The 26,097-nt window shown below is 46.5% G+C and overlaps 1 protein-coding gene across 15 annotated transcripts in view; it reads left to right on the top strand.

Annotated features, from left to right (window-relative positions):
- The window catches only part of SORBS1 (sorbin and SH3 domain containing 1), a 243,256-nt gene extending 220,638 nt beyond the window's left edge, over positions 1-22,618 (top strand). For 14 of the 15 annotated variants that reach the window (XM_068548256.1, XM_068548258.1, XM_068548250.1 and 11 more), the window contains 3 exons: positions 13,434-13,492; positions 16,449-16,561; positions 19,268-22,618. In XM_068548256.1, coding sequence (XP_068404357.1) covers positions 13,434-13,492; positions 16,449-16,561; positions 19,268-19,335 — 240 coding nt within the window. In that variant the 3' untranslated portion in view covers positions 19,336-22,618. Of the gene's footprint in view, positions 1-1,094; positions 1,869-13,433; positions 13,493-16,448; positions 16,562-19,267 lie in introns of all 15 variants that reach the window. The other variant, XM_068548243.1, reaches the window with a different exon arrangement.
- The last annotated feature ends 3,479 nt before the right edge of the window (positions 22,619-26,097 follow it).

Below are 26,097 nucleotides of genomic sequence, written 5' to 3'. Positions count from 1 at the left end.
TGAAAAGAAGTAGATTTATAGGCATAATAAGATCTTTGCTTCCCTGAACATTAACTGTGAACAAACTTGTTTTAAAATATAAATTATTCCAGACCCATCCCCACTTTCCCAAAGCCAAGAAAAAAATCAGACCTTGGGTTCAGGAGAGGCACAGTGGGGTGACTTCTTGTGAAATAGACTGACTATAAGTGGTAAGTTACAGGGATTATGGCCAGAGAAATGAGAGCAGGACCTGGGGACACTTGGATGGTGCCTCTTTTCTCTCATCTTCTAATCATTTCCTCATCTCCCACCTGCCATTGCTGACCCCCAGGAGATGGTTCTTGGCAGAAAGCATGAGACGGGCTGACCCAGGGCTTCCTGCACAGTGAGATCCAGATCCTTTGATCTCTCGAGGAGAGGGTGTGAGCCAGGCGCAGGGCATTCTGCTTCGTCATAGCATGGGGAACTCAACTAGATTTTTCGCTTGACTGTAGTAGCCAAGCACAGCTATAAAACAAGATGACTACACTACTCATACTCCTCTCTAGAAGGCTCTCTGCTGAGCCCCCCTAGAGAGAATAAAAGCCCAAGAAGGGTCAGAGCAGTGGCATGCCTTTTTAAACATTTTTTTTATTGAAGTCTAGTTGACATACAATATTATATTAGTCTCAGGTATACAGCACAGTGGTTCAACCAGGCCACCTTTTTCTCCTCATGGCTCTGGGTCAAGGCTGCATTGGCAGAGGCAGTTGGGTGGGGTGAGGTGGGGAGCTTCCAGTGTGTCCCTTTACAAGTCTGATTCCGCAGACCAGCCGGCACCGTCTGTTCCTGCCCTGATGGGACCCTTTCTCCCATCTCCATACTGCGTGCTTCTCCATCCTCCCCCCGCCTGCACACACCCACGCATCCACACGCATGCACCCACATCCCAGTTTCTCTCCCAGCCTAACCAGATGATTTCCTTTTCGGACACCAGAGTGTCCTGCTCTTCCTCTCCATTTCATTCCTCTCCATATATCCCTTGTGATTATTTTTCTCTTTTCTTCTCTGTGCTGACACTTGTGCCTTTTGCTTCTTTCTTTTGTTTTCCTCTCTCTCCTTTTCTTTTGAAGTTTCCCGGTCACAGCAAGCTCATCATGCCAGCCCCCTCATCTCTGCCCCACGCCCGCCGAGCCCTGTCCCCTGAGATGCACGCTGTCACCTCTGAGTGGATCTCGCTGACCGTAGGAGTCCCGAGCAGGCGGCCTCTGGCCCTGACCCCACCCTTGCCTCCTCTGCCAGAGGCTTCTGTCTATAGCCCTGAACCCCTGGCCTTGTGGGCGAGGCCCAGCTCCTCCCTTACCCTCAGCCTCCCCCGTTCGAGCTGGTCGGCCCGGGCCACCCCACGCTCGGCAGTCTCCCCACTGGCCCTGCCTCCCCCGCACAAAGCCTGCTCCCTGGCGCCCAGTGCCCAGACCTCCCTCCACGCCAGCGGAGATGGTGGTGCCCACGTGCCACCTCCAGGGGTCCTCAAGGATAGCTTCTCCCAGCCGAGGCTTGGGCGTTCGGACAGGGTCATCTCGGAGCTTAGCGACGCCTTTAGCAGCCAGGGTGAGCGGCAGCCGTGGCGAGAAGGAAGTGGAGCACGTGAAAGGAAAGCAGACAGGGAGGCAGGTGAGAGATGCCCGGGTGGACCCGCCATCTCTAAGAAGAGCTGCCTGAGACCGTCAGACGTGGTCAGGTGTCTGAGCACCGAACAGAGACTCCCAGAGCTCCACACCCCAGAGGAGAGCCGGCCCTGCCAGCCCCGGGGTAGCCCTTTCCCGGGAAGGGAGGCTGAGCCCTCAGAGCTGCAGAGAGGTGGCGAGCCGGCCGAGAGGAAGGCCGCTCGGACTGGTGCGAGCGAGGTAGGCCTGCAGCATGACCACGTGTGCCCGGGTGTCTTGGCCAGCAGCAGGGTGGGCTCACCCCTGGCCGAGTGGACGCCCGTGAGAGCTGTTTGCTTTTTTGGGAACAAAAATATGAACCAGGAGGGAACGGAGGGGTCATCCATTAAGGTGTCAGGGCTGGGACAGTGGAGGCAAAGGACAGTCTGTATCCTGGCCTCTCAAGGTGATTCAGGAGCGACCCCCACGTTGGGTACCTCCTGGCCTGGTGCAAAAGCCCACGAGAAGGAAGGCCTTCCTCCCGGCCCAGTCGTGCCTGGGAGATGATCCTTGGTCTGCCCCAACACAGCTGAGAACACCAGGCTTTGGTTTGGCTCCGTGTGATTTGGTTTTGTGTGCGACACGCTTCGTTTCCATAACCCATGGTGCTCTGCCTGCCAGCGCTCAGCCCCGTCAGGTCTTCGTCCTGTCTCGTGTTTGTGTGGGAGCTGACTTGTTCACTGAAGAGCAAATGCATTTTGGTTCTGGAGGGAGGGGCCCAGTGCTGGGCTCCTTGAATGGCAGGCCAGGTTTCTAGGTGACTGTCCCATTTTCTGTCCGGGTCAGCTATCAGGATTTGGGGGTTTGGACCAGGGCGGCCCTAGGATGTTTTGAGGGCTGAAAATTTGGGGGCAGGGGGAGATGAACTTGGCAGTTAGATCATGGTTCTAATTTTGGCTATGTTGTTTACTACCCCAAAAGTCAGAGGTTTTGGCAGCTTCTCTAAAGCAGCCAGGTTTGAATGCCTGCTCACCTCTACTGTCTAGTGACTTGGGAGTGAGTTACTTCCCCTCTCTGGGCTTCAGTTTCCTCATCCATAAAATGGAGATAACACCTACCTCATAGTCTGGTTGAGAGGATTCCACGAAGTGATGCATGTAAAGTGCTAAGCACAGGGGCTGGGAACGGAACATGTCAGCACTTTACAAATGGAAGCTATCCGCTTTGGGTGATGGAGAGCTGCTTCTGGAACTGAGAACATTCTAGAATGTTTTTCAAACCAGATAGAATGCTTGAAGATGTCTCCAAATCATTTATTATCTACTGTGCACAATGCCCATGATAGACTATGCTTGATCCTCAGACCTGCAATCCCAGTTTCCCTTTTAAGTGTCATTTACTCACTCAACACATGATTGATTCAAGGCCTGTAGACACCAGCCTCTGGGCAGGATACAGGGGTTATCTCATCCCTGCCCTTGAGGAGCCTTATGTTTCAGTGAGAGCGGCGGACACAGCAGTAGAGGTGTGCTTGGAGGCTGCAGGAGCCCAGCGGCCTAAAGCACAGGTGAGGCCAGACCTGCAGCCCCAACCCGTGGCGGGGAGCGGGCATCATCGCTGCAGGGAAGGACAGTGTGGGATAATGATAAATAATCAGGCTTAGCCTCCCCACTGGTTTTCTCCTATGCAAAGTAGGAGTGGAACTTGTCCCTCCCTCACAGGGCAGTGTAAGGATTAAATGAGGTGGGTGTGGCGCCTGGCATGTGGGAAGGCTCCCTAAAGTGGATTGTGGGGGGCTGAGGAAATAGAATACCTGGGGAGGGTTTTACCTGGCCCGGGAGCAGGTGCTCCTGGAAGGGATGTTCTGTGAGGGAAGAAGGGTGTGTCCAGTCCAGGAAAGAATAGTTCGCTGGGGGAGAGGGGGTGAAGCGGCTGGTTGAAAGAAGTGAATGTCTCAACACAGGAACAATTCTGTAAATGTTCTACGTCGGTGCATGGGGCCTGGAGACCTCGTTACGGTCAGCAGTGAGTCATTGCGGCCTGACGCCAGGACCCAGTGTGCACAGGAAGTGCGCATGGCGCTCGGGTGAGATTAGGGGTAGGCGCTTCCCGCTTCCTAACAAGGAGAGGAGGGGGCTGGCAACACAGAAAGCCAGGCTTGTTGAAAACTGATTTTCCTTTCTTGGTGGGCTTCCAGACCCCAAGTGCATCACTTCCTGTCCCCTCCCTTCCTCCTGCTCTCCCAGCGCAAGCCCCTTCTCCACGGCACCGGCCTTGCTCCCTGTTGAGAGCTGGGGGTTGTGTGAAAAGGGCTCCTGCCCACACGCTCCCTCCCAAGCCCCTTTGCCTTACCCTCCTGGGACTGGGAGCAGGATGGCAACCCGGGAAATGAGGTCCTGCAAGAGAAGCTTTCTGCCTCTTGAGGGCCTCTTTGGATGACAGAGCTAAAGATGGGAAGGACTTGAATGACAGGTATTCTCTGGCGATCCAGTCACAAGATGTGATCTCAGGCTGTGTCACTTATTTGAATAAATGCATTCCAGACTTGTTTGTGTTATCAGGAAAATTGCCAGCCACTCTTGTCCTTGCTGTGGGGTGCTAAACCAGTAGTTCAATTTTGTTATCACTGTTGGGAAGCTAGGTTGCGTATCTGACCCAGAAGTCGAGGGAATTTAACCTGAGAGCATGAAAAGACACTGGGAAATGTTATGACCATTGCCTCTTCCATTCAAGCATCTAGGATGTTCCAGGCACTGTGCCAAGTGCTGCAAGAGGCACGGAGGGATGAACGTCGTTAGGGGCTCCCCTTTGCTCTCAGGAAAGTCTCTCCTCCTTCGTGGGCTTAGGAAGGCCCCATGTGATCTGGCCCTTTAGACAGCAAGCCAGCCTCACCTTCCAAAGCCTCCCCTGCTTTGTATGTCTGGGAAATTCCCACCTGTCCTTCACTTTTCCACTTAGATGTTACTCCTTCCAGGAAACCTTTCCTGACAACTTTTCCCTCCCCCTGCAAGACTAGATTAAGTGCTGGACTTTGTGTTTTCACAGCCCCCTGCACCTGACCTAAGGGGGCACTTATCAGCTCTATTGTATTCGTCCCTTTGTTTGTCTGTCACCATTAGAGCATTAGGGACCAGAACCCCTGAGATGTGGAAGGCACTCAATGAATATTTTTTGAGTGAAAGAAAGAATACAATATGACTGACCCCAACTAAAGGAGTGTATGAGCTCCACTGGGGGAATAAGACATGTTCACAATTATAACGCAGACAGGGAAGGAGGGTCACAAACAGTTTGCTCTGAGAGTTCAAGATGGGAAGAAATAATAAGCAGCAGGAAGAGGAAGATGGAAAGACTTTAAGAGAAAAGCGGCTTTTGATCTGGGGCTTAAAGAACTGGGAGTTTTATGATAGGTGAACAGCAGGAGGGACAGCATTCAAGGCAAGCAAATAGCCCAGCCAAGCCCCAGGGGTAGGAATGTGAAAGGAGGGAGGGGAGTCGTGAGTTCCTGGTTGCATTGACGCTTCCGTGTCCGCAGGTGGTTAGAAGGGGCTGGGAGCAGAGCTTGGAGGGCTGATTGGTGCCTCATGTGGATACTGACCAGCACCTTCTCGCGACGTGTCTGGTCATCTTCCTCAAGTCCTGTGACCCTTGCTAACTGCTCATCAGCATTCCCTAATTGGTGTTAGCCCCTGCTTTGCTGCTTTCCTTCTCCTGAGTCACCTGTCCAGCCCATCCCACTGCCCCCAGCTCTGCAGGTGTGCGAGCACTTCATTGTGAAAGGGTTGGACTTTTCACTCCTTTGTAGACTCCCAAACTGATGCGACATTGGGTTCGTTGCTCCTGTTTTTAGGTGCGTGTTCTCTGAACAGCAGAAAGGGGTGAATGAGAGGTAGGGAGTGTTTAGGGGAAGCCAGGATCATTGGGAAGAGTGCTGCACTGAAGGTCAGGATTCCTGGGCTCTAGCTCCCGCTTCGCCATGAGTCTTTGGGTGAAACACTTCCTTTCTCTGGCAGCTTCCCCATCCATAAACAAAAGATTCAGACAAAGATAACTTCCTGCTAGATTTGATATTCTATGATTAGCTAAAAATCCTGTGAATTTCAGTTACAAGAGAGAGAAGAACAAATACAAAATTTTAAGGAGGGGGTTTATGATAGACCTGTGGACTTTCACAACAGAAAAATAAAAGCTTTCCCTTTTGTTTTTTGAGGGACAACTTAACCAGTTGGACAAAGACATACACACAGGCACATTCAAAATGCCCAAGAGTTCAGAATTATCAACTAAGTTCTTGGATTTTGTTGCGTGCAAATTTTGGCCAAGAAGGTTTAGGACAATTGGTCAAGAAAGTGAAGGGGAATATCATCTTGGAAATCTCCACCATTAGCATCATCAAATATTTTCTGAGCTTTCCCCAAGATAGAAGCACTGTTTGCAGACTGGCATCCAGACTTGGTTGTTAAGAGCTCCTACAGTTGAGTGAGAGATCCTCACAGAATTTCTGAATTTAAAAGAATCTTTAAGTATCATCTACTCCAGTGACTCATAACTTTTTCTGGATCACAGAACCTTTGAGAATCTGAGGTTAGCTGAGGACTCTAGGCCAGTAGTTTGGGAAAGAGGGTGGCACACACACAATTTTGCATAAAGTTTTACGAGATTCACACCTGAATCATTCTGAGAGCTCCCTAGGAGTCCACAGACCCCCCCACCCCCAGGTTACAAACCCCCAGTCTATTCTACTTTTACAATGACAACACTGAGGCCTGAGAAAAGTGGCAAAACCTGTGTGATGTCAGTTTGGGTCCTAAAGAGGAGAAAGCCAGTCAAACGGTAAAATCTGAGGGTATCACGTTTAAATAAAAGTATTCAGGAAAGCTCTGTGTCTTCAAAGCATCTGAGAAGCACAAGAACAAACTACAGCCTTAGAGAAAGGAGAGGAGAGAGGGAAAGACGACAGGAAGATGTGCTTCGGTGAACTCAGAGGGAACATCCCTTACCGCATGGAAACTAGGTTAGTTCCCAGAAAGGTAAGAACAAAGGCATAGGCCCTCTTTGAGCATGGAAATCAGAAGTAGAAGGGAAAGCATGTGATGCAACTTACAAGAACAAAAAGAAAATTAAAAATGTTAAAATACCCACCGAATAAGGGGAAACATTTTCCTTTGACTCACTCAGAAGGGAAATCTCTAAATATATACAGAGGGTGTTCAACAATGTACAGGATGGAGAGACATTGGCTGCAGTTCTTAGAAAAATGATCAGCAGGTATGCGCTCAACACCTAAGGTGCAGGGAACTAAGACCTGCAGTTGCAGTGTCCACCCCCACAAAGGTGTTAGGAGAAATGGTGGATTGCAGTAGAAACGCTCATGCCAGCTGCAGAGTATGGGGCGACTTAAGGTGGTCTCTTGATGGGCACCTCCTTCAGCTATTCTGATGTCTTCCCCTCTGGCAGAGCACATCCCGGCAGATCAGGGTGTGTTGGGAGGGCAGGGAACTTGGAGTCAGAGAGAATGGGGTTCAAATCCTGGCGCTTCAATTCCCAACTCTGACATGTTGGGTCGTAGTTTTGTAAGATGAGGTAAATATTGATTGTCTTCTTGAGTTATTATGAGGATCAAATGAGGTTTCCTGGAGATGAATGCACCTAGCACAGAGCAAGTAGCTGGGACTCGATAAATACTTGCTGACAGGGAAAAGAAACAAAAGTAGTTTATTTTATCTTCCTTACTCCATTCCACCTGAGAGAGGAAGATGGCGTTGGGGGAGAGAAGAACGTAGAAGGTGGAAGAATTCTTTGACTTTGGTTACACAAATCCAGAATTTAGAACATTTAGAATTTGCACTCTGTAAATCAGTGCTTCTCGTTATTCTCTCTCACCTCGAGTACAAAGGCATCCTCTTGGAAAGCTTTTGGTTCCTTCATACTTGGATACATATTTGCCATCACTCCTCTGATTGTTTTGGGAAAGAAACAGACCCCACCACAGACTATGAGAAGGCTGAGCCTGTAAGTTTAGTGCTGTCATCAGATTCACATTACAACAACGCCGATGTGTTGTCTGTGGACTGATCTGCAAGGAGATTGAGTCTAGGTGGTAAGCAGTTGAACTAATTGGTGGTAATTAGTTTTATATGTAAGCTGGGATCTTTTTCTTAATAAATGCAAGAGGAAAACTCAGTGGAGTCAGACTGTTCTGCAGGTCCTGCGGAGGTTTCCTAGAGCTGAAAGCCAAGAGCCTAAATCTTTCAGGTCTTCTAACTCCTCTGGCAGAGTTTGCCTGTGGTCTTCCAGGAGCTGCACCTCTCCCTCTACCATCCGGGCAGCTCCTCGCCTCCCACACTGCCGGAAGTGAGCTCTCCAGCCACCCGGAGGTGACAGTCAAAGCTGCCCTCCACCCCATCTCCAGTGGGCAGTGAGTGGAGTGCTGGCCCCCTTAAGCCAGGTCAGCCTTGCCCAGCCCTGGTTCTCAATTCATAGGACGAGCACAGTCTAATTACTACATTAGAACTTTAGAGCCAAAAAAAGTAAATCATGCCCAAGCCTCTTATTTTCCTAAGAACTTGAAATCCAAAGAAGTTAAGCATTTTGCTCAAAAATCAATAAATTACTGTGAGAGCCTGTCCTGGAACCCAGTTTCCTCCCTCCCAGTCCAGTGTCCCCTGGGAGGCCAGTGTGGGTCACCAGAGAGGTGAGGTCTGAGGAGAGGAGATTTGGGGTATGTGATGAGCAGAGGTACGCCATCTCTGAGAGACGCACGCAGGTTGGGAGAGCAAAGACTCATGCCGCTTCTAGAGGGGCTCGGGGCCACATGGAGGTGGAGGCCTCTGCCCTGTCCACATCTCCAGGACTTCCTGCTGGCCTCTAGCCTGTGGACATTTTATTTTGGGCTTCAAGGCTTTGGCACACGCCCAGAGCTGGAAGAGAATGCTTAGTAACTCATAGGAGCACCAGGTGTTTTCTGTGGATCCAGAGGGATTAACAGCCCCAGGGATGCAGGGTCAGATTTCTGAGGGACCGCTGTGAACTGAAGGTAGAAAGGCAGCAGGGCCACAGAGCAAGGACACATGAAGGGCTGCTCACTCGGAAGAATGAAACAAAAGCTCCAGGCCAAGAGGGCCGACTTGTGTTTCTGTGTGCAAATATGGAAGAAAAGCTGTTTCTGGATCAGCAACTATCACCTGCTTACTGTTGATCCGGGAGGGCAGTGCAGTGGGGCGGGGCAGGGGTGCTGGTGGCTGTTTTTCTAAACGTGAAAAACTGGAATGTATTTCCAAGAGTCTGAAATGTACTTAGCGTGAGATAATAGTCCCGTTATCCCCAGCCCTGGCTGAGGTCCTGGTTAGAACTTTGTCCACTTCTAGGCTTAAAGAAGGGTGTACACTAAGACCCAGGAGGGTTTAACAGCATCACTGGCCAGCAGAAATATAACGTGAGTCACGTATGTAATTTAAAATTTTCTGGTAGTAAAATGGAGTAAGTGAAATTAATTTTAGTAGTATATTTGATTTAACCAAACATATCTAAAATAGTATCATTTTAATATATAATCAGGATAATTGTTGAGCTATTTTACATTTTATACTAAGTTTTGTAAATAATTTTGTAAAAAATAATTTCGTAAATAGTGTAAATAATTTTATACTTATGGCACAGTTCATACTGGCCCCATCTCAAGTGTTGAGGAGATACATGTGGCTACTGGCTACCATATTGGATAGCATAAGTTCAGAGGAAGAGATATATAAAGCTGTATATGGTTAGAAAGTGGGACCAGGGAAAGAAAAAACATACACCCAGAGGGAAAAAATGTCTGAAGGTAAACAGCCTTCAAAGTGAAGGGCGAGTCCCTATAATGGATATCAATGGTTTCCACCTCCACCGAAGGTCCACATGCTGTACCGACCTCCACCCCACCCACCCCCCCCCAAAAAAAAACTGGTTTACATTTCTGCTCTATGAGATGTTTGGCTTAAATCTAAGGAATGCATTTCAAGTAGGGAGAAACTGAATCTTAACCTAACAGGATAAATATTTTTCTTGCCTTCTTCATTTATTCCACAGACATTAAGTAAGCAACCAAGTGACCTCTCAGGGATGAGTTGAGTTTGTACTAGATGTCAAGTTTGTCTAGATGTGAAGGCTGCAGTGATGATCATCCTCTGGTTTGCATACGACCTGAGTCCAAGGAGGGTATTAGCTGGGTCAGGATCCCTTTTCAGAACGGTGGATCCTTGAGTTAATGATTGGATGATATCCATTACTGCACACTGGACCTTTTACACAAAGAAAAAGTATTCAAGAAAACTTAGTGTCTGTTTTCAGAAGAGGCAGAAGCTGGGTGTTGCTCTCAGCCTTACCCCAGCTATCCCATCACGAGCCAAGAGGGAGGTGGTGTATGGCGACTGGAACCTGAGAGGTTCAGTACTCAGTGGCTTTGCCACCTTGTGAAAATCTTCAGAATTCCATGAACCTTAAAATTTCCTTTTCTGCCCTCCCCAAGTAAAAGGGTGAGTATAAAAGTCATGTGAGGTAATGGACCTATATGTGCTTTGAAAGCGACTTTTTTAAAAAAAAAGATGCTTTACAAAAGAAAGGGACAGTGGGACCTCCCTGGTGGTCCAGTGGTTAAGACGCGGAGCTCCCAATGCAGGGGGCATGGGTTTGATCCCTGGTCGGGGAACTAGGATCCTGCATGCCGCACGGCTCAGCCAAAAAAAAAAAAAAAAAGGGATAGTAAAATATCAGGTGGTTCTTAATGTAGCTGATTCACCAAACCTCATTTAAATTTAAGTGTGAAATATTTGCTAGATGATTGATTCCAGTCACTCCTTTAGGATTAAAGTTGATTTGAAAGACGCTATGGGGCTTCGGTAAACTGGAGGTCATGTCAATAAACTGTCTGCATCCTCTCTTTGCACTGCACTTGACCTGAGGTTGTTAGGCCACCAGCTGGAGTTTGGAAATATTTTGTCTCTTTATGGGAACTTTTATTTTCATGAGGTGAGCCAGACCCACCAGTCTTGGCACACTGTAGCTAAAGAATCTCAGTGTTGGATAACTGAGGCGCTCTTCAGCCTTGCTCCCCAAAGTTGGTCTGTGGACCAGTAGCATGGGCACCACCAAATAGAAATGAACAGTCTTAGGATGCATCCCAGATGTGTCCGATGAGACTCTGCATTTTAACAGGATCCCAGGTGAAGCTGACATACATTAGAGTTTGAGCAGCAGTGCTCTACAATATCCCATCTAGCAATAGTCAACACAGCCTCAGCTTGAACAGCTGCTGGGACTGACAACTCACTTCCTCTCGAGGCAGTCCCTTCTATTGGACAGCTCTCACGTTGAGAAAGTTTTACCTTCTATCAAGTCAAAATCTGCCTATAGGTATCACCCACTCAGTGCTGCCACATAGAAGCCCATATAGTAGATGCTTGGGAGTGTCATTATTTTCCTTTGTTATGCAGAAGCCTTGATCCAGAGGCTGGATGGGCAGTGAGTGGGGCCACACAAGGTCAGCTCCCAGTCACCTGGCAAAGGCCCGCAGGTCCTGAGACGTCTTCTAAAGAGCAGAACCCTTGCAGTTCTGTCTCCTCTCCCCCAGTCCAAGGGCGCTGGTTTAAGAGATTGCAGTTTGGAGAACTTGAAAAGGTTTTCCAAAAGGACAAGAGTATAGAAGTGATGGCTGGGATGAAAGCTGGTCCTGCAGGGCATGCTAATGAATGAGAATTTACAGCGGAGATGAACAGGAAGGGATGGTGTGGTGGGGCAGCGTTACCTCTGGCTAGCTGTGTGACATTGGGGAATGCACTAAACCCCTCTGAGCATCCGCTTCCTGGGCTTTGAAAGAAAACGGGATGATAAACCCTGTCCTGCCTGTCTCCAGGGTTTCTGTGGGACTCATTGAAAATAATGTCAGTGAGCACACTTAATAATGTGGGAAATGGTCTGAGGATGAAAGAGAAGGTTCAGCAGGACAGTAGGTGAATCCAGGAGGCAGGTCTACCACTAACTTGCTGGGTGACCTCAGGGGAGGCCCTCACCCTCTCTGGGCCTTCCTGTGAAACAAGTGGGTCACACACTAAAGATCTGAGTGCTCTTCTCGAAGGCCCTGGAGTTGCTGTGACTCATCACTACTATTGCACGTTACCTGGAGGGTTTCTCCAAGGATGGCTCTTCAAATATTCATTTAGGGAGACTCCTTAGAGCTTGGATTTGAATCCTCTCTGGGATAAATAATTCCAGACATTCTTCCAGTGAAGGCCTGGCCTCTGCTATAGGATCCTTACTTAAAAGACAGGTCTGCTTGGCCATGATTGCACCTTATTTCCATGTCAGCATGTGGGGCCTGAGCTGGTGAGTGAAGAGTGATGGTTTCATTTCTACCACTGTGTCAGGACACACCATCCTGTTTCTGGAAGCAAGCTCTGCCCCATGAGATATCAGAACTCATCGATCGCCTGCTTAGCTGGAGTGTATCATGTGCAGGTTTTTCCTGGGGAACAGTCTCACTTGATACGTCACATATTACCAAGGAGTTTTTCAGAAGTGTTAACTCTCTTTTTATACGCACGGGAAAATGGCATACCTGATACTTTATGAGCCTGCTCTGCCAGAGGAGGTTCCCAGTCAAAATAAGTGGAACTGGCTTTTGGTACAGCAGCCCTTCCATAGACGCTTGCCAGCTGAGAGCAAGGGGACCAATGTGTGTGGTTACAGAGGGACATAACTGTTCCTTAAGGTAGCCCTTCTGTGTCTCTTCCCTGCCAATCTGGGGTCCCTGTGTTGTTCATTCTCACCTCACTGCAGCCCTGTTCCCAACTGCTCATTTCATTGCCTGGATCCTTGCTTCTAACTCTGTACATTGCATTTTCTCCTCTGCACCCACCGTGTTGTCTTGGAAACTCGGTGGCCATAGGCCACGAGTATCCGGTGTCATTGAATGTGATGGTGTGGTATGTGTATTTGCTCACACTTTTATTTTGAATCCTTTCCAATGTGACATCTGCTAAAATGTCTCCCTTATAATTTGCTTGGTGATCACAGCCTTCTCATCATTCATTGAGAGCAGGACCTGATCTCACAGAATCTGAAAAGAGCTATGTGGTAAGATGCCTGTTGAATAAGACTGTAGCTTTTCTAAAGAGAATTCTTACTGATTTGTAGAGTCTAGACTGGAGTAATGCCTGGTTATCTCACAGAGCCATTATTTACAAGAATTATATGGCTACTGTAGTAGAGAGAGATGTTAGGCCACCCTCTTCCCTCAAAAAAAAAAGCAGAGGAATTTAGAGACAATATTTCTACTCTGCCTACATGTGGGATTAAATTAATATATTAGTGCATGATTGGGGATACATACTTGCATTTCTATCCTGAAATTATTCCATTTGTTACAGTTACTCACTAATTACAGGCTTTTATGCTGCTGCCTTTTTTTTTTTTTTTTAATATTCATACTAAATCCCAAATTCTTCTGTATCTTACCTGTTTTTTCCATGCTTACGCCTGGATCCCTCCTGCACTCCACTACTGGAATATCTATTTTTTTAACCTGGATCTTCAACTCTGTTGTTTCCCTGGACTTATGTGCTTCGTCTGGAATGTTACATCTCTTCCTCTCTTTCTTTTTTTTTTGTCCCCATGTTGACTGTTTTATGGGGGTTTCTGGATATCTCGGGGCCACCACAGGAAGCAGTTTGCAATGAGATCATAAACATTGCCGAAAAATCTGTTCATTACTGCAGCACTGTTTCTCATCCCCTTGACTTTCATCACAAGGTATCCCCTTCTGACAATAAATCATCTCTAATCATTTCTCAGCAACCTCAAGCCCTGCAGCGAAGAGTCACCCCTGACAGGAGTCAAACCTCCCAGGATTTGTAAGTACACTTGGCGAACCTCAGTTCTCGAGTTCTCGGTAGACCGTTGGGCTTAGGAAGTGGGTCACTGACGGACTGTGGGGGCAGCCATTTGGGGGAATGAACCAATCACTCCCAGCTTCTCTGAGGGTTTCTAGTTAAGGCTGTTTCCCATCAGCCAACGTGAAAACAGGTGGCAGGTAAATAAAGGTCACGGACTCTTGGGGGAGAGAGGTAAAGCATTACCTTCCATATAGGGCAACTGGGAGCTGTGCTGACTGGTCTCATTCCTAGTGCTGTGATAGTGTAGAGGAAGGAGTGTTAATTCTGACTGGAGAGGAATGAATAGGGTTGATCCATTCATTTAAAAAAAAAAAAGTATTGGATATCTATGTTCTAAGCACAAAGGAGTAAACTCCATTCACAGAGGAAGGGGGTTCTGGAATAAGCATTGAAAGACAAATCGGGTTTGAGAGCTAGAGCAGGGAGGTGAAAGGTCTTCTCAGCTGAGAAAACCAAATGTGCCAAGGCCCGGAGTAGGTAGTGTGTTTGGAGAACATCGAAAAACCCCTGTGGCCACGGTGTGCAGTTCATGGAGGGAATGGAGACAAAGCTCAAGGAGCAGGTTAGGACCAGATTGTAGAATCCAGAATGCAACTGAAATAAATTTGGATTTTAGTCTGCATTCACTCAGGAGCCACTGAAGGTTTTTAAAATCAGGACCATACTGGGAGTTCCCTGGCGGTCCAGTGGTTAGGACTCGGCGCTTTCACTGTTGTGGCCCCCGGCTTCAATCCCTGGTCGGGAAACTAAGATCCTGCAAGCCACGCAGCAGTGGCCAGAAAAAAAAAAAATAGAGGAACACATTAATTGGATTTCATTTTAGGTAGATAAAATCAGTCAACAGAGTGGAGGGTGGATTTCAGAGATGAAGGACAAAGATAGTGGTTTGGAGATACGAATACAGCAAAAAAGTGGTGAGGGCCTGAGCTAGGAAAGAGTGGGCCTCTGGTGCATGGAAGAATATAAGATTATAAGATTATATAAGAAAATAAGATTCCCCAAGGAGATAGGGATAAAGGGAGAAGAGAACTGAGGATAGATCCTTGGGGGACCAACTTTTAAGGCAACAGAGTAGCAGCCAGCAAAGGAGACTGAGAAGGAGCAGGAGACACGGGCGAGGGTCTAGGAGCATTCACTTGTGTGCAACAGAGCAAGCAGTGTGTGGTCAGTGGTGCCCCTGCTTCAGAGAGGCCGAGGAGGACAGGAAATGAGAAATGTCCTCCAGGTGGCAACTGGAACAATCGTTGGTGACCTCTGCAGCGACAGTGCTGGTGCAGGCAGATCCTGTGTTAGGGCTGATGAGTCGGTGTGATGGTGAGCGGAAGGAGAAGGGGACAGGGAGGCTATAGATTCAGGGAGTAGCAGAGACGGGGGAGTTGTTTTTAGGATGCGGAGGCTTAAGCACTTTTGTACTTGAGAAGGAGTTAACAGAATCGAAAGATGTAAGAGAGAAGCCGTAAGTCGAGGAAATAGCCCAGGGAAGGGAGTTTAGCCTGGCTAGGAGCAGGGAACCCTTCCTTACACATGGAAGTAGGGGCAGGAGGGGAGGCAAATTAAAGCTCTGCTCAGAGGCGGGGGAAGGACTCTGTGGAACCATGTCCAAACAGCATGAAGCCCCTCCAAAATTAGAGCCAGTCGGGGACCCAAGCAGCAAGGTTGCAGGACTGTTTCCAGCCGGTCTCCGCTGTCTGGGGTGAGACAGGACAGCGAGGCAGATAACAGGAGTAATCTCCCAGAGCTGAGACTGGCAAAGCAGCCACGGCGGCAGTAAAGGGGCTAAGGCATCCTAACGAGTCCAGGTTGGGGAAGAGACAGCAGGCAAATACAGAAACATCAAAATGTATTCATTTACCAACTGGAAATCCATCTGCAACTTTTAATTCCTCATTAGATACCTTCCTTCTGGCAGACAGATCCATCTACCAAAGTTTCACTACATTTGAATAAATATGTAAAATTAAATTGCCCCTTTGGTTTTAGCAGAGAGCAGAACCTCTTGTTTCTAGGAACACTGACTCCACTTACTTGTTTCTAGTCTCTCTCGCCCACATGCTGGAATTCACTGACATCCACTGAAAATGGTAGATGACTGGCTGGTTTGCAAAGTTTTACCTGCTACTGTTGTGTTTCAAAGTAGCAAGTAAACAGAACTGTGAACTGGTGCACAGTAGGTGCTTCTTAAATATCTATCAAAAGAATAAATGAAAACAAGCTTTTATTTGTTGCCAAAACAGGTATCAGATTTCACAAGTAGTCCAGCTTTTTCCAGAGCCTGTTGTCAGAACAGACCAAATTGCCTTAGGCCAACTAACAAGCAAATAAAAATCTTAACCCCAAACATCACTGGGATAGAAATGCTTTCAAGAGTTTCAGAAAAATGGCATCCACGTTTAAAAGCAATTAATGAAATGTGTGTTGGCATGTAAAGAAACTCAAGGTAGTTTTGCTAAACAGTGAGGCAATTGAGATGTACTTTTAAAAATTATATATACACATGACAATTGCCTCATGCTCTCCAATGTATGTGACCAGAATATAACGTCTGTCTCTGGACCTAAGTAACTTCTGATTATCCTTGATAATCTACATGTATTACCCTATGTTAAGAAAAGGACTCAATTAACTTTAAAGGGGCAACATCTAGACAAAAAAGCTTGGCTGTGGTAACCAAACGAAACTGAATAAAAGGACTGATCGTGACTTGCTTCTCAGAAGTTCCCCATCCCTGTGAATCTTAATTTGCTTATCACATGGATCTCCCCAAATTATTAGAGCAATAGCCAATAAAATACTTTTATCCCCACTGATGAGTAGGAAACACTACCCAAATGTTGATTTAGCTGAAATGAGTTTTTAAAACTCATTATTTAATTCCATCAGTGTTTGAGTCAATATTTATTTCTCTCACTTACAGATTTAGCTACCAAGCATTGTATAGCTATATACCACAGAATGATGATGAATTGGAACTCCGAGATGGAGATATTGTTGATGTCATGGAAAAATGTGACGATGGATGGTTTGTTGGTAAGTGACATCGTACTTTTCTTACCAGTGGTGTATTGAAGGAAGAACTAGGTGTGATGAGTCATGAAAAGAGAACTATTCTCTACACAGAGAGAAGGGCCTTCTCAGTTCCTACACCACCATTAGGAACGATGAGCCACCCAGTTTATGTTTGCTCTCAGGGCAGTGTGGATGATACTAACATTGAACCTGACAACCAAATATGCCAACATCTACCGCATGGAAAGGCAGTTGCCAGCTTCATCCATTGAGTTCTGTTTGTGTTTCTTTTTTTTTTTTTTTTTTTTGTCTGTGCCATGCAGCTTGCAGGATCTTAGTTCCCTGACCAGGGATGGAACCCAGGCCCCAGCGGTGAAAGCACTGAGTCCTAACCACTGGACCGCCAGGGAATTCCCTCTGTATTTCTATTGTGCATCTGTCTGTCCTACATTCGGAAATTTTAATTTTTAAAACGCCTGTGGAACACCACAAGAACACTTGAGCCTAGATTTCTGCCATGAAGCTCAAGCATATGTGTAGACATTCCAAAGACCTCACTTACTCCAGGCTTCTAATAACTTTCCTCAAAGCAACCTGCTTAATTAAAGGAGTCACTTTCATAGGATGGGGGAGAGAAAGAACAGAATTTGAGATTCTGTAACAAAACAGATGCTTGATATACTTTCTTACTGAAGTTCTCTCAACAAACAGCCTGTAAGACAAGAATTATCCTCTTTCCACAGATTCAGCAACTGAGGCCCAAAGCGGTTAAGTAACTAGCCCCAAGGTCACCACCCAGGTTGCAAATGGTAGGGCCAGTATATGAACTCAGGCCCATCTCTCCCTGAGCCTCTGTTCTTTCTGCTCAGGCACAAATATAATGTTGGGAGCCATTGACACTCTTTGTGTCAGTTTACCCCCTTAAACAACTGGCTTTACCTTTATCTTCTTTCCAAAGAGCAACTCTTTCCTGATCTCCCTAGAAAAGCTTTGCTAAATAGAAATAATGTCAGCCCTGGGGCCGTGAGAACAAGGCCTCAGCACAAATGGGAAGCCAGAAAGATTTGCCTTGGCCTCACCAGCCTCCTAGAAAGCTACCCCCTCCTCCTCCCAGGGCCTGCAGAAGCTGGTGGTCCTCACCACGTTGAGGTTCTATTTAGAAGGAAACCAGATCTGAAAGCCAGCAACGTTCTAGTGCAGTGCAAGTCCAACAGAAACATAATGCAAGGAATTCCCTGGCAGTCCAGTGGTTAGGACTCTGTGCTTTCACTGCTGAGGGCCCGGGTTCAATCCCTGGTCAGGAACGAAGATCCCGCAAGCCTCACGGCACAGCCAAAAAAAAAAAAAACCCATAATGCAAGCTATGTATGAAATTTAAAATTTTCTGAAAGCCACATTGAAAAAAGTACAAAGAAACCAGTGAAATTAATATATTAAGCCCAGTGCATTTGAACATGTCATGAAAAATTGCTAGGGAGATATTTTACGTTCTTCTTTTTGTACATAAGAATAAGTTTTTGAAATCCAATATGTATTTTACAGTCACAGCATCGCTCGATTCAGACCAGCCATGTTTCAAGGGCTCAGGAGCCACACGTGGCTGTCCTATTAGAGTGCAGGCTAGTAGGGATTTGTTAAACTCTTCCAGGAGTATTTACATTTTTATGAGAACTTGGGACGGGATGAGGGGCATCCGCCGGCAGCTAGGTAAAGGAAATATTTTAGATTCCTTAATTCCTCAGACACTTAGAAAAGTGGCCTTGTGTTCAGACTATGAAGAAAATAACCCAGGAGAGCTCATTTTTCTCATCCATCAGGAAAGGTGCTCACCACCCATATGAGCACATCTCTGGGCTTTACCATCTCAGTTCTCTGCAGCCTCCTTGACCATCCCCCTGGGGCTTCAGCTAGCCGTTTTAGATGGCCTTAGCTTTGACACATTCTTCTAGCCTAGGAGTTTTACTTTGGGCAACAACTCCAACCCACTGGTAGTGGCTGCTTGAAGTGTGTTCAGCAGGATTCTGAAGCCCTATCCAAGCCAGTCGGGGAAAGGATGCAATGATCAAATTGATGTCTGCTAATGAGAGGGTAATAATGACGCAACATCTATCTGCCGCCCCACCCTTATCTCCCAGCTTTAGAGAGAGAATCCCAAGGGAAGGAACTATTGCTAGCGTAGGGATCCAGCAATGCTGGATGTGGAGCAGCCCAGGAAGGGCTTGTTCCCTGGTAGCTCAATGTTCCTGGCTCAGAGGGAACCCTGACAAGGTTGGCAGTGAAGACAGGGAGTCAATCTGGGGCCTAGGCACAGGCTCAGGAGGGAGATTTCCTTTTGCTGTGCAGTTGTATCCAGTGGACTTTAGAAATCCTACAGTTTAGAAATTCTAAATCCCCAGTACCTTGTTGTGTTGGATAACTGCGTTCATTCTTCCATAAAGGAGAAGTACTGGAAAGAGCAATGGGCTGGGAGTCAGAGACCTGGGTTCAAAGTCTGTCTCTCTGAGCTTGGGTTTCCTCATGTGACAAAAATGTGGGAGTTTTAGAAATGCCCGCCTTGTTTATCACCCAGCATTATTCTGCAGCCTAAATGAGATAGGGCAAAGTGATTTGGAAACCGTATGCCCTTCTACAAGCTGCAGGATTGTTATCAAGGACTGTCTCTGAACTCAAATGGGTGAGTCTTCTCACCGTGTGTGTATGTTTTTGGTTTTTTTTTTTTTTTTATAGGTACTTCAAGAAGGACAAGGCAGTTTGGTACTTTCCCAGGCAACTATGTAAAGCCTTTGTATCTATAAGAAGACTGAAAGCCACAGAGATGATTTTTATTGGAGGATGAAGCATAACTCATGAATTTGTCTCTTTATTTAAACATTGAGTCAGTAGGAAAACTAATGCAGTGGCTAAAGAAAGAAGCAAAAGAGAGGACAGAGAAGTGCATTTAAAACCTGAGCCTGTCTAAGCTTACTGCGTGTATCAGACAGGGCTGAACCACGCAGAAAAGGAATAAGGCAAGTTAGTATTTACTCAGCTGCTTCTGGGAGCCACTCCAGCCCTGCCCTCTTCCCGCGCCCCACCCCCCCGCCCCCCCCGCCCCCCCCCCCCCCCGCCACCCCCGGCTTGAGTAATCTGACCTGCAGCATGGTCCAGGAGCAGTTAGGCCAGAAATGCTTCTTGCTGCTTCAGGCTTGACCGGCTTTGGCTCAAAAGGGTCGTTTAGCCCGCAGGAGCCCTCGGAGCACCAGGCAGATCCCCAGCCATCCTCCAGGGCTCCGCACAGACCCCCCCCAGTCGCCCCGGAGCCTGCCGGTCCCCTAGTGCTGTGCGAGGCCAGTCAGGGCTGCCAAGGCGATCCCTGAACGGTGGTGGAGACCCCAAACTACCCAAGGCCAAGTCCCTCACTGGAGGTGGGTGGGGAAATGGAGGTCAAAGTAGGCGCCCAGTGCATTCAGCCTGCATGCAGCTTTGCCATTGACGCCCCCGGTGTTCAGCCAGAAAAGCACACAAGGTTTGCCCCTGGAGCAATGTGGCCAGGCAGATAGTTAAATTTGTATTTCCAGGTGATTGATTAAGTCAAGAAGCCCTGTAGCTTTTGAGGTCCCTTACAGTGGCTCCTTCCCCATATCACTGGCTGTTATGAACGGTCACCTTGAGGGCAGCACAGTTGCAATTAGCAGAATGCCATTGCTACTCTTTCTTTTCTGGATTGTTTTAGGCCAGGACAGTTTGGGGTTGATAGGCCTATTCTCACAGAGAACCAAGGATGGTGTTCAGTGACTCATGTAACGTACACCCGTGTACACTGGATGCCAGGGGCCACTGATGAGCAAGGCATGCTCCAAGCCTTAGAAGAGGGTCACCGTGTCTCCATTTTCATTCCCCATGGGAGTCCAAGGACTACCCCAAAAGTAGGAACACAGGGTTATGAATCCTGACTCACCCTGTGAGGCTTCTCTTTAGAGCAGAGGTGCAGATGCAGTGGCCCTAAGAATGAGGCCGTGATTCTGCCACTCCCAGGAAGCCGGTCTTTTGTGGGGAACAGCGCCAAGGACAGAGGCGCCTGGGGTGTTCAGTCACAACTTTATCCAATTCAAGGATGCTTATTGGCCACTCTGTTAGACACCTTGGAGAGATATAGAAATGACTCATTCCCTGCCTGCTGGGAACTCAGAGGTTGTTGGAGAGACAGACACACAAAAATACTAAATCAAGAGAGACTGTGATAAGTGCTAAGAAAGGTGTGAGAGAGGAAGAGATGAATTTTCCCTGAAGGGACCCTAGAAAGCATTGTCATATTTCTGTCTCCATTAGCTCACTTTGAACAACTAGGATGCTGGAAGAACCTTTGTCTGAGGGTGGTTTATGGCTGGAAATACTTGGAACTGTTTCCAGGGTCTTCAAACTCTCATCCTGCCCACAAATACACATCCAAGGTCACAAATAGGAGTAGCAGTTCCAGGTTGATAGGGTGTGTACAGGAACCCTGACTCTTTGCATATAGCTCAGAATTGGCCTAGGACCCATGTCCAAGAGTCTGTATAAGCACGCAAAGTTTGTCTTCAGTGCCTCAGCTTCTCTCTCCACTACTCATGACCTCCGTCAGCTGCCCACCCCCATCAGAGAGCCCACAGTACCCTCCCTCCCTGTCCTTCAAAGCCTGCTCTCAGGAAAGCAACTGCCACTGACTCCTTCACAGTAAAGTATAAATGACTGATAAGAGGAAGGTGTTATTTCTTCCCAGAAACACTGGCTTTTAACTAGAACAGAGCAGAGCCTTAATCCCAAGGGGAAAAGGCTGTGGAACTAATGGTGGAGGTGGGGCTGGGGCTATAGGTGAGGGGGGATGAGCTTCCTGGGTAGAAAGGGACTCCTTGATATTCCTTAAGTAAGACTCAGTGCTTTGGAAGGTCCACCTCACCATCCAAGGGCACTCTGTTTCTGTCTCTCCTCCCCCTCCGAATATAGTTCCCCCTCCGAATACAGTTCAAGTGCATATCCCCATGCATTTCACATAGCAGCATCACGCATTTTGGAATGTATATTGGCTAATGTGTTTCTTGGTCTTTCTTAGATGCAAACCATTCATAACACGATCTTATCTGTTTTTTGAGGGGTGCTTATTAAGTAGGTAAGTTTGAACACCTCTTTAAATACAGCTAGAAAATAAACCAATTTGTAAAGCCACATTTGCATATGATGCCAGCCACATGACTTTGTATATCTCCAGAATCCCAGGTATGCCTCACCAATTTGCCCATCTTTAATAAACTCATCTGTTAAAATTTGCATCAAACTTCAGCTTCCCACATATGACACAACAAGGAACAAAGGGTTCCAACTGCCCCTTTGTCTTCAGACATTTAGTAATACAAAATACCTATTTTTATGCTGAGATTATTTATACAGGTTTATTAATCGCAAGTGCAACTAACTGGCGGCATGCCCTGCAACACATTTTGATAGATTAGCCATGCTTCTGGGTAAAGGCAAGCCCCACACTACTTAACTTTTGCAGTCTTTCTGGGATCAGTAAGAGAAAAAAAAAATCACATGCGTAAGAAGTGGGACTGTAAATATGTATATTTAACTTTGTATAGTCCATGTACCTACTTTGTATAGAAAAATAATTTTAAAAATTTGAACCGAAGGGGGAGTAAAATAAGGAAGTCATGAAGTTTTTTTGCATATTTAAATGAAGGAATTCCAAAATAACTTTACCTGCAGATTTTTAGCACAAAAATAGCCCTTGTAAAGTGTTATAATTTTAAATAATCATTCTTTCTGGGAGAGAAGGTAACTGTTATCTCAATTATAGTGGTTTTTCTTATTTTGTTTTTGATTTTTTTTTTTTTTTGCAGTCCTATTTATCTGCAGTAGTATTCAGGCCTATTGCTAGAATAGGTTACTACAAAAAATATTATATTCTGAAAGAAAAATAACTGACATTATATATAACCAATTAAAGTATTGCCATTTAAATTACACACCAAGAGCATGTACTATGCAGACACAGATATTTCTGTTCATCTATTTTTCTTTATGCAGTGGATCGATCTGACAAATAGATGTTGAATTACTACATTGGCTGTACATGTTATTTAATAAACTTCATTCAGAATTGCGTGGCATATGTTTGTTCTTACCATTCATTGTTTCTTTCCTTCCAAGTTTCTCAAATGAGACTTATATTCACCTCTTCAATGGCGCACACTCTCCTTTTCCATTCTTACTGGCATCTGGCTTCCCCCTCACTCCTTGAGGACACCACTTACTCTATTCTCCATAGGCTAACTCCGTGACACTCTGAACTGATTATTGTTGACCATTTCACCATTCTTTCTAAAATGTGTGTATTTGTTCTGATTACAAGAATAATGGCACATGTCTTTAAAAGCAAAAGTGACCATTATAAAATATGTATAATGGGTCTCGATTTACTCCACAAGACATGGGTACAGAAAACGAGACAGCACTTAGTTTTTCTAAACAAGTTAAATCTGGCTACGAGTCTAATCTTGCTACAGTGGGTGAAAATGCACTCTGTCCTTGTGTTCACTCCCAAACCAAGTGTGTCAAGGCTGTGGCACTAGGCATCCAGCCTCCCCCGACATCTCCATTTGGGGTGGGGCCTGCTACAGCAGCATGGGTCTGTCCCATAGTAGAAAATCCCAAAACTCCCACCCTGCCTCTTCTGATGCTGTCCTTCGCCCTTCAACTCAAAGCACCCATTTGCACTGCTACCCCTTTGGGGTGACTCGGTGGAATCTCCTTTGCTTAAGCCTTCAACAGTCCTGGGAGAAGGGTCATCTTCCAGGGGTCCGACAGCCTTGATACCAGGCCCTGAGTCACAAGCACTACTCCTGCCTTCCATCCCGTTCAACAAATCTATCAGCTCTACCTTCAAAATACCTTTAGAACCCAACCACTTCTATCACCATGGTCCAAGCCATTTTCTCACCTGGGTCATTGCAGTCACTTTCCAACTGGTCTCCCTGCTTCCACCCTTGCCCCCTCTACCTTAGTCTGAACAGAGCAACCAGAGTGATCCCTCTAGCGGCTACTCCTCTCCCTCGGAGTGGTGCAATGGCCTCGAGTCCCGAGGACACTGCCCTGCCTCCTCTCTCACCTCTGCCTTTCTCATTGTTCCTTCCCACCACACAGTCCTTCCGGCCTCACACTCATCAAGCACGCTTCAGCTTTAGGGTCTTACTACGCTGTCCCCTGGGCCTGGAAGACCCTGCCCCCAGAGCTGCATGGCGTCCTTCCTTCCTTTAGGTCTTTCTGTTGCCCTCTCAGGGAGGCTTTCTCTGACCACTTTATATGTAATAGGATCCTACGGTCTCCACCCCAGCATTCTATCCCCTGCTCTTTTCCTCTGTGCTTCTCCAAACACTCATCACCATCTGATATTTGTTTTCACAATCAATTGTATAAAGTCCACGAGGGTAAGGATTCTGTCTTGCTGTTACATGCCCAGCACTGAGAAGAGTGCCCAACTAGTTGGCACTCAGCCAACTAGTTTGAGCAAACAAATGGTTTGAGCAAACAAATGAGTAAATAAATAAATGAATTAAATTAAGCAATGAACCTCTCCAGACCAGAGATCCTAGAACTCAGAAAACTGACACTAATTGTGAAAGCAGTGAACCATCATCATGTCACTTTCTTACAGCAGCAAAAATAACAGAAATTAATCTCTTTAAATATTCTGGGCTCTTACAAACATAGAAAGTGAAAGTTCTCTGTAATTAAAGTCACCTCCCCACAGAGATCACCTAACTAACTATCCAACGTATGATCCTCCAAGCTTTTCACTTTGCGCATACAAAACACATCTCTAAACAAATGCTTTAGACAGTCTTACATGTTTTCCCTGTTAACAGTAGAACTTGGACATGTTGCCATAATTTACTTAACCACCCCCCTATTGGTGATGCAACAATTTGAGGTTATTGCCAGCTTTTTACCACAACAAACAATGCAGCATTGAGTAGAATTATTGGCTCAAAGAGCGGGAACATTTCAAACGTTAAAGAAATACTGCCTTCCCCAAAAATTGCACCAGTTTACACTCCTACCAGATGTGTGTGTTTCCCCACCACCCAGCTGTCTACTTCCATGAAAGGCTCTTCCTTGGTTTGCCCACCTTTTCTGGCCAGCAGCTTCTCAGTCCCCTTTCTAGATCGTCACCACATCTCAGCCCTCTGTTATTTTCTCTCCACACGTGTTCCTTCAGGAAGCAGACTCCCCACGACATAATTTGGCCCAAAGAGTCAATTGTCTGATGGCTCCTTTCATTGATAAGTAGTGGAAAACTAACATACTTGCTGGTATTGAGTCACATCCCTGGGAAGAAAGGAGCTGGAACTAGCCTCAGGCAGCAGTGAATCCAGAGACTCAAACTTTCTCTGTATTTGTCTTATTCTTGGCTCTGTTGGTCTTGTTTGGCTACATTTTCCCCTCCTGAATGCAGTAATAGGAACTACAGCTGCAGGCAGCGCCAGCCTCACTCTTCCAGTTCTCTAACTCTAGACCAGGCAAAAGGGCCTTCCTGTGACTTCCCTGAAAACAATTCCAGACCCTGGCAGGCCCGACATGGATATTTAGTGTTCCTTGACTCATCACTTGGGTTAAAGGGACTGGAGTGTGATTGCCAGGCCCACCAGAACATCATGGAATGGGGACAGGAGAAGGCCAGGCGAGGGGGTAGACTGCTATAAGAAGGCAGCTGGAGAAAGAACTCAATGGTCCAAACTGGACTTTAGGCATTATTGTGACAAACTTTGGAAAACGGGGCACCATTTTCCTGTCCCAGGACAAACTTCAGTGTAGCTGAATGTTGGCTCTCTGTGCAGAAGCTCTGCTAACCAAGGTCTTGAGAAGGACACAGCGTAGGAGGACGTCCATCCAGAGGAGGGGGCTGATGTGACCAAGGGGACATAGCACAACTGTATCACACACTAAAAGTATGATTCTTCTGAAAAGGAACAAAGATTGGTGTCTCAAAAGTCATGAAGTGTTTGGGTGAGTTGTATGTGGGTGTACTGGACAAGTCTTAGCATGTCAAACCTATCTCAGGGATACTTAGCGGAGGCCTATTAGGACAAACGAAATAAGTTACTACTTGATAACAGGTAATTTGTGGAATGTATTAGGCAAGAAGGTGGTTCAGATCGAAAATATTTAAATAGGATGGATAAACCACAAGGTCCTACTGTAGTATATCACAGGTAACTTATATTCAGTATCCTGGGATAAACCATAATGGAAAAGAATATTAAAAAAAAAAAAGCATGTCTCTATGTGTATAACTGATCACTTTGGTCCACAGCAGATTGGCACAACATTGTAAATCAACTCTACTTTAATAAAAAACAATTTTTTTAAAAGAGAATATTTAAAGAAAATTTAAGATGAACCCACAGATATAAAAGCCCTGATGAGATAATATGAATGACCACGTGACACTTTAGTTTATGAGGTCTCTCCTGGAGAAGAACTACTCTGTTCTTCCAGCCCCCTCACTGTGGCATCATCAGAGGCAAAATACTGGGTAGATT

Source organism: Eschrichtius robustus, chromosome 7 (genome assembly GCF_028021215.1).
Source record: "Eschrichtius robustus isolate mEscRob2 chromosome 7, mEscRob2.pri, whole genome shotgun sequence".
Lineage (NCBI taxonomy): Eukaryota > Metazoa > Chordata > Mammalia > Artiodactyla > Eschrichtiidae > Eschrichtius > Eschrichtius robustus.
This window is presented reverse-complemented; position numbering and strand designations above follow the sequence as displayed.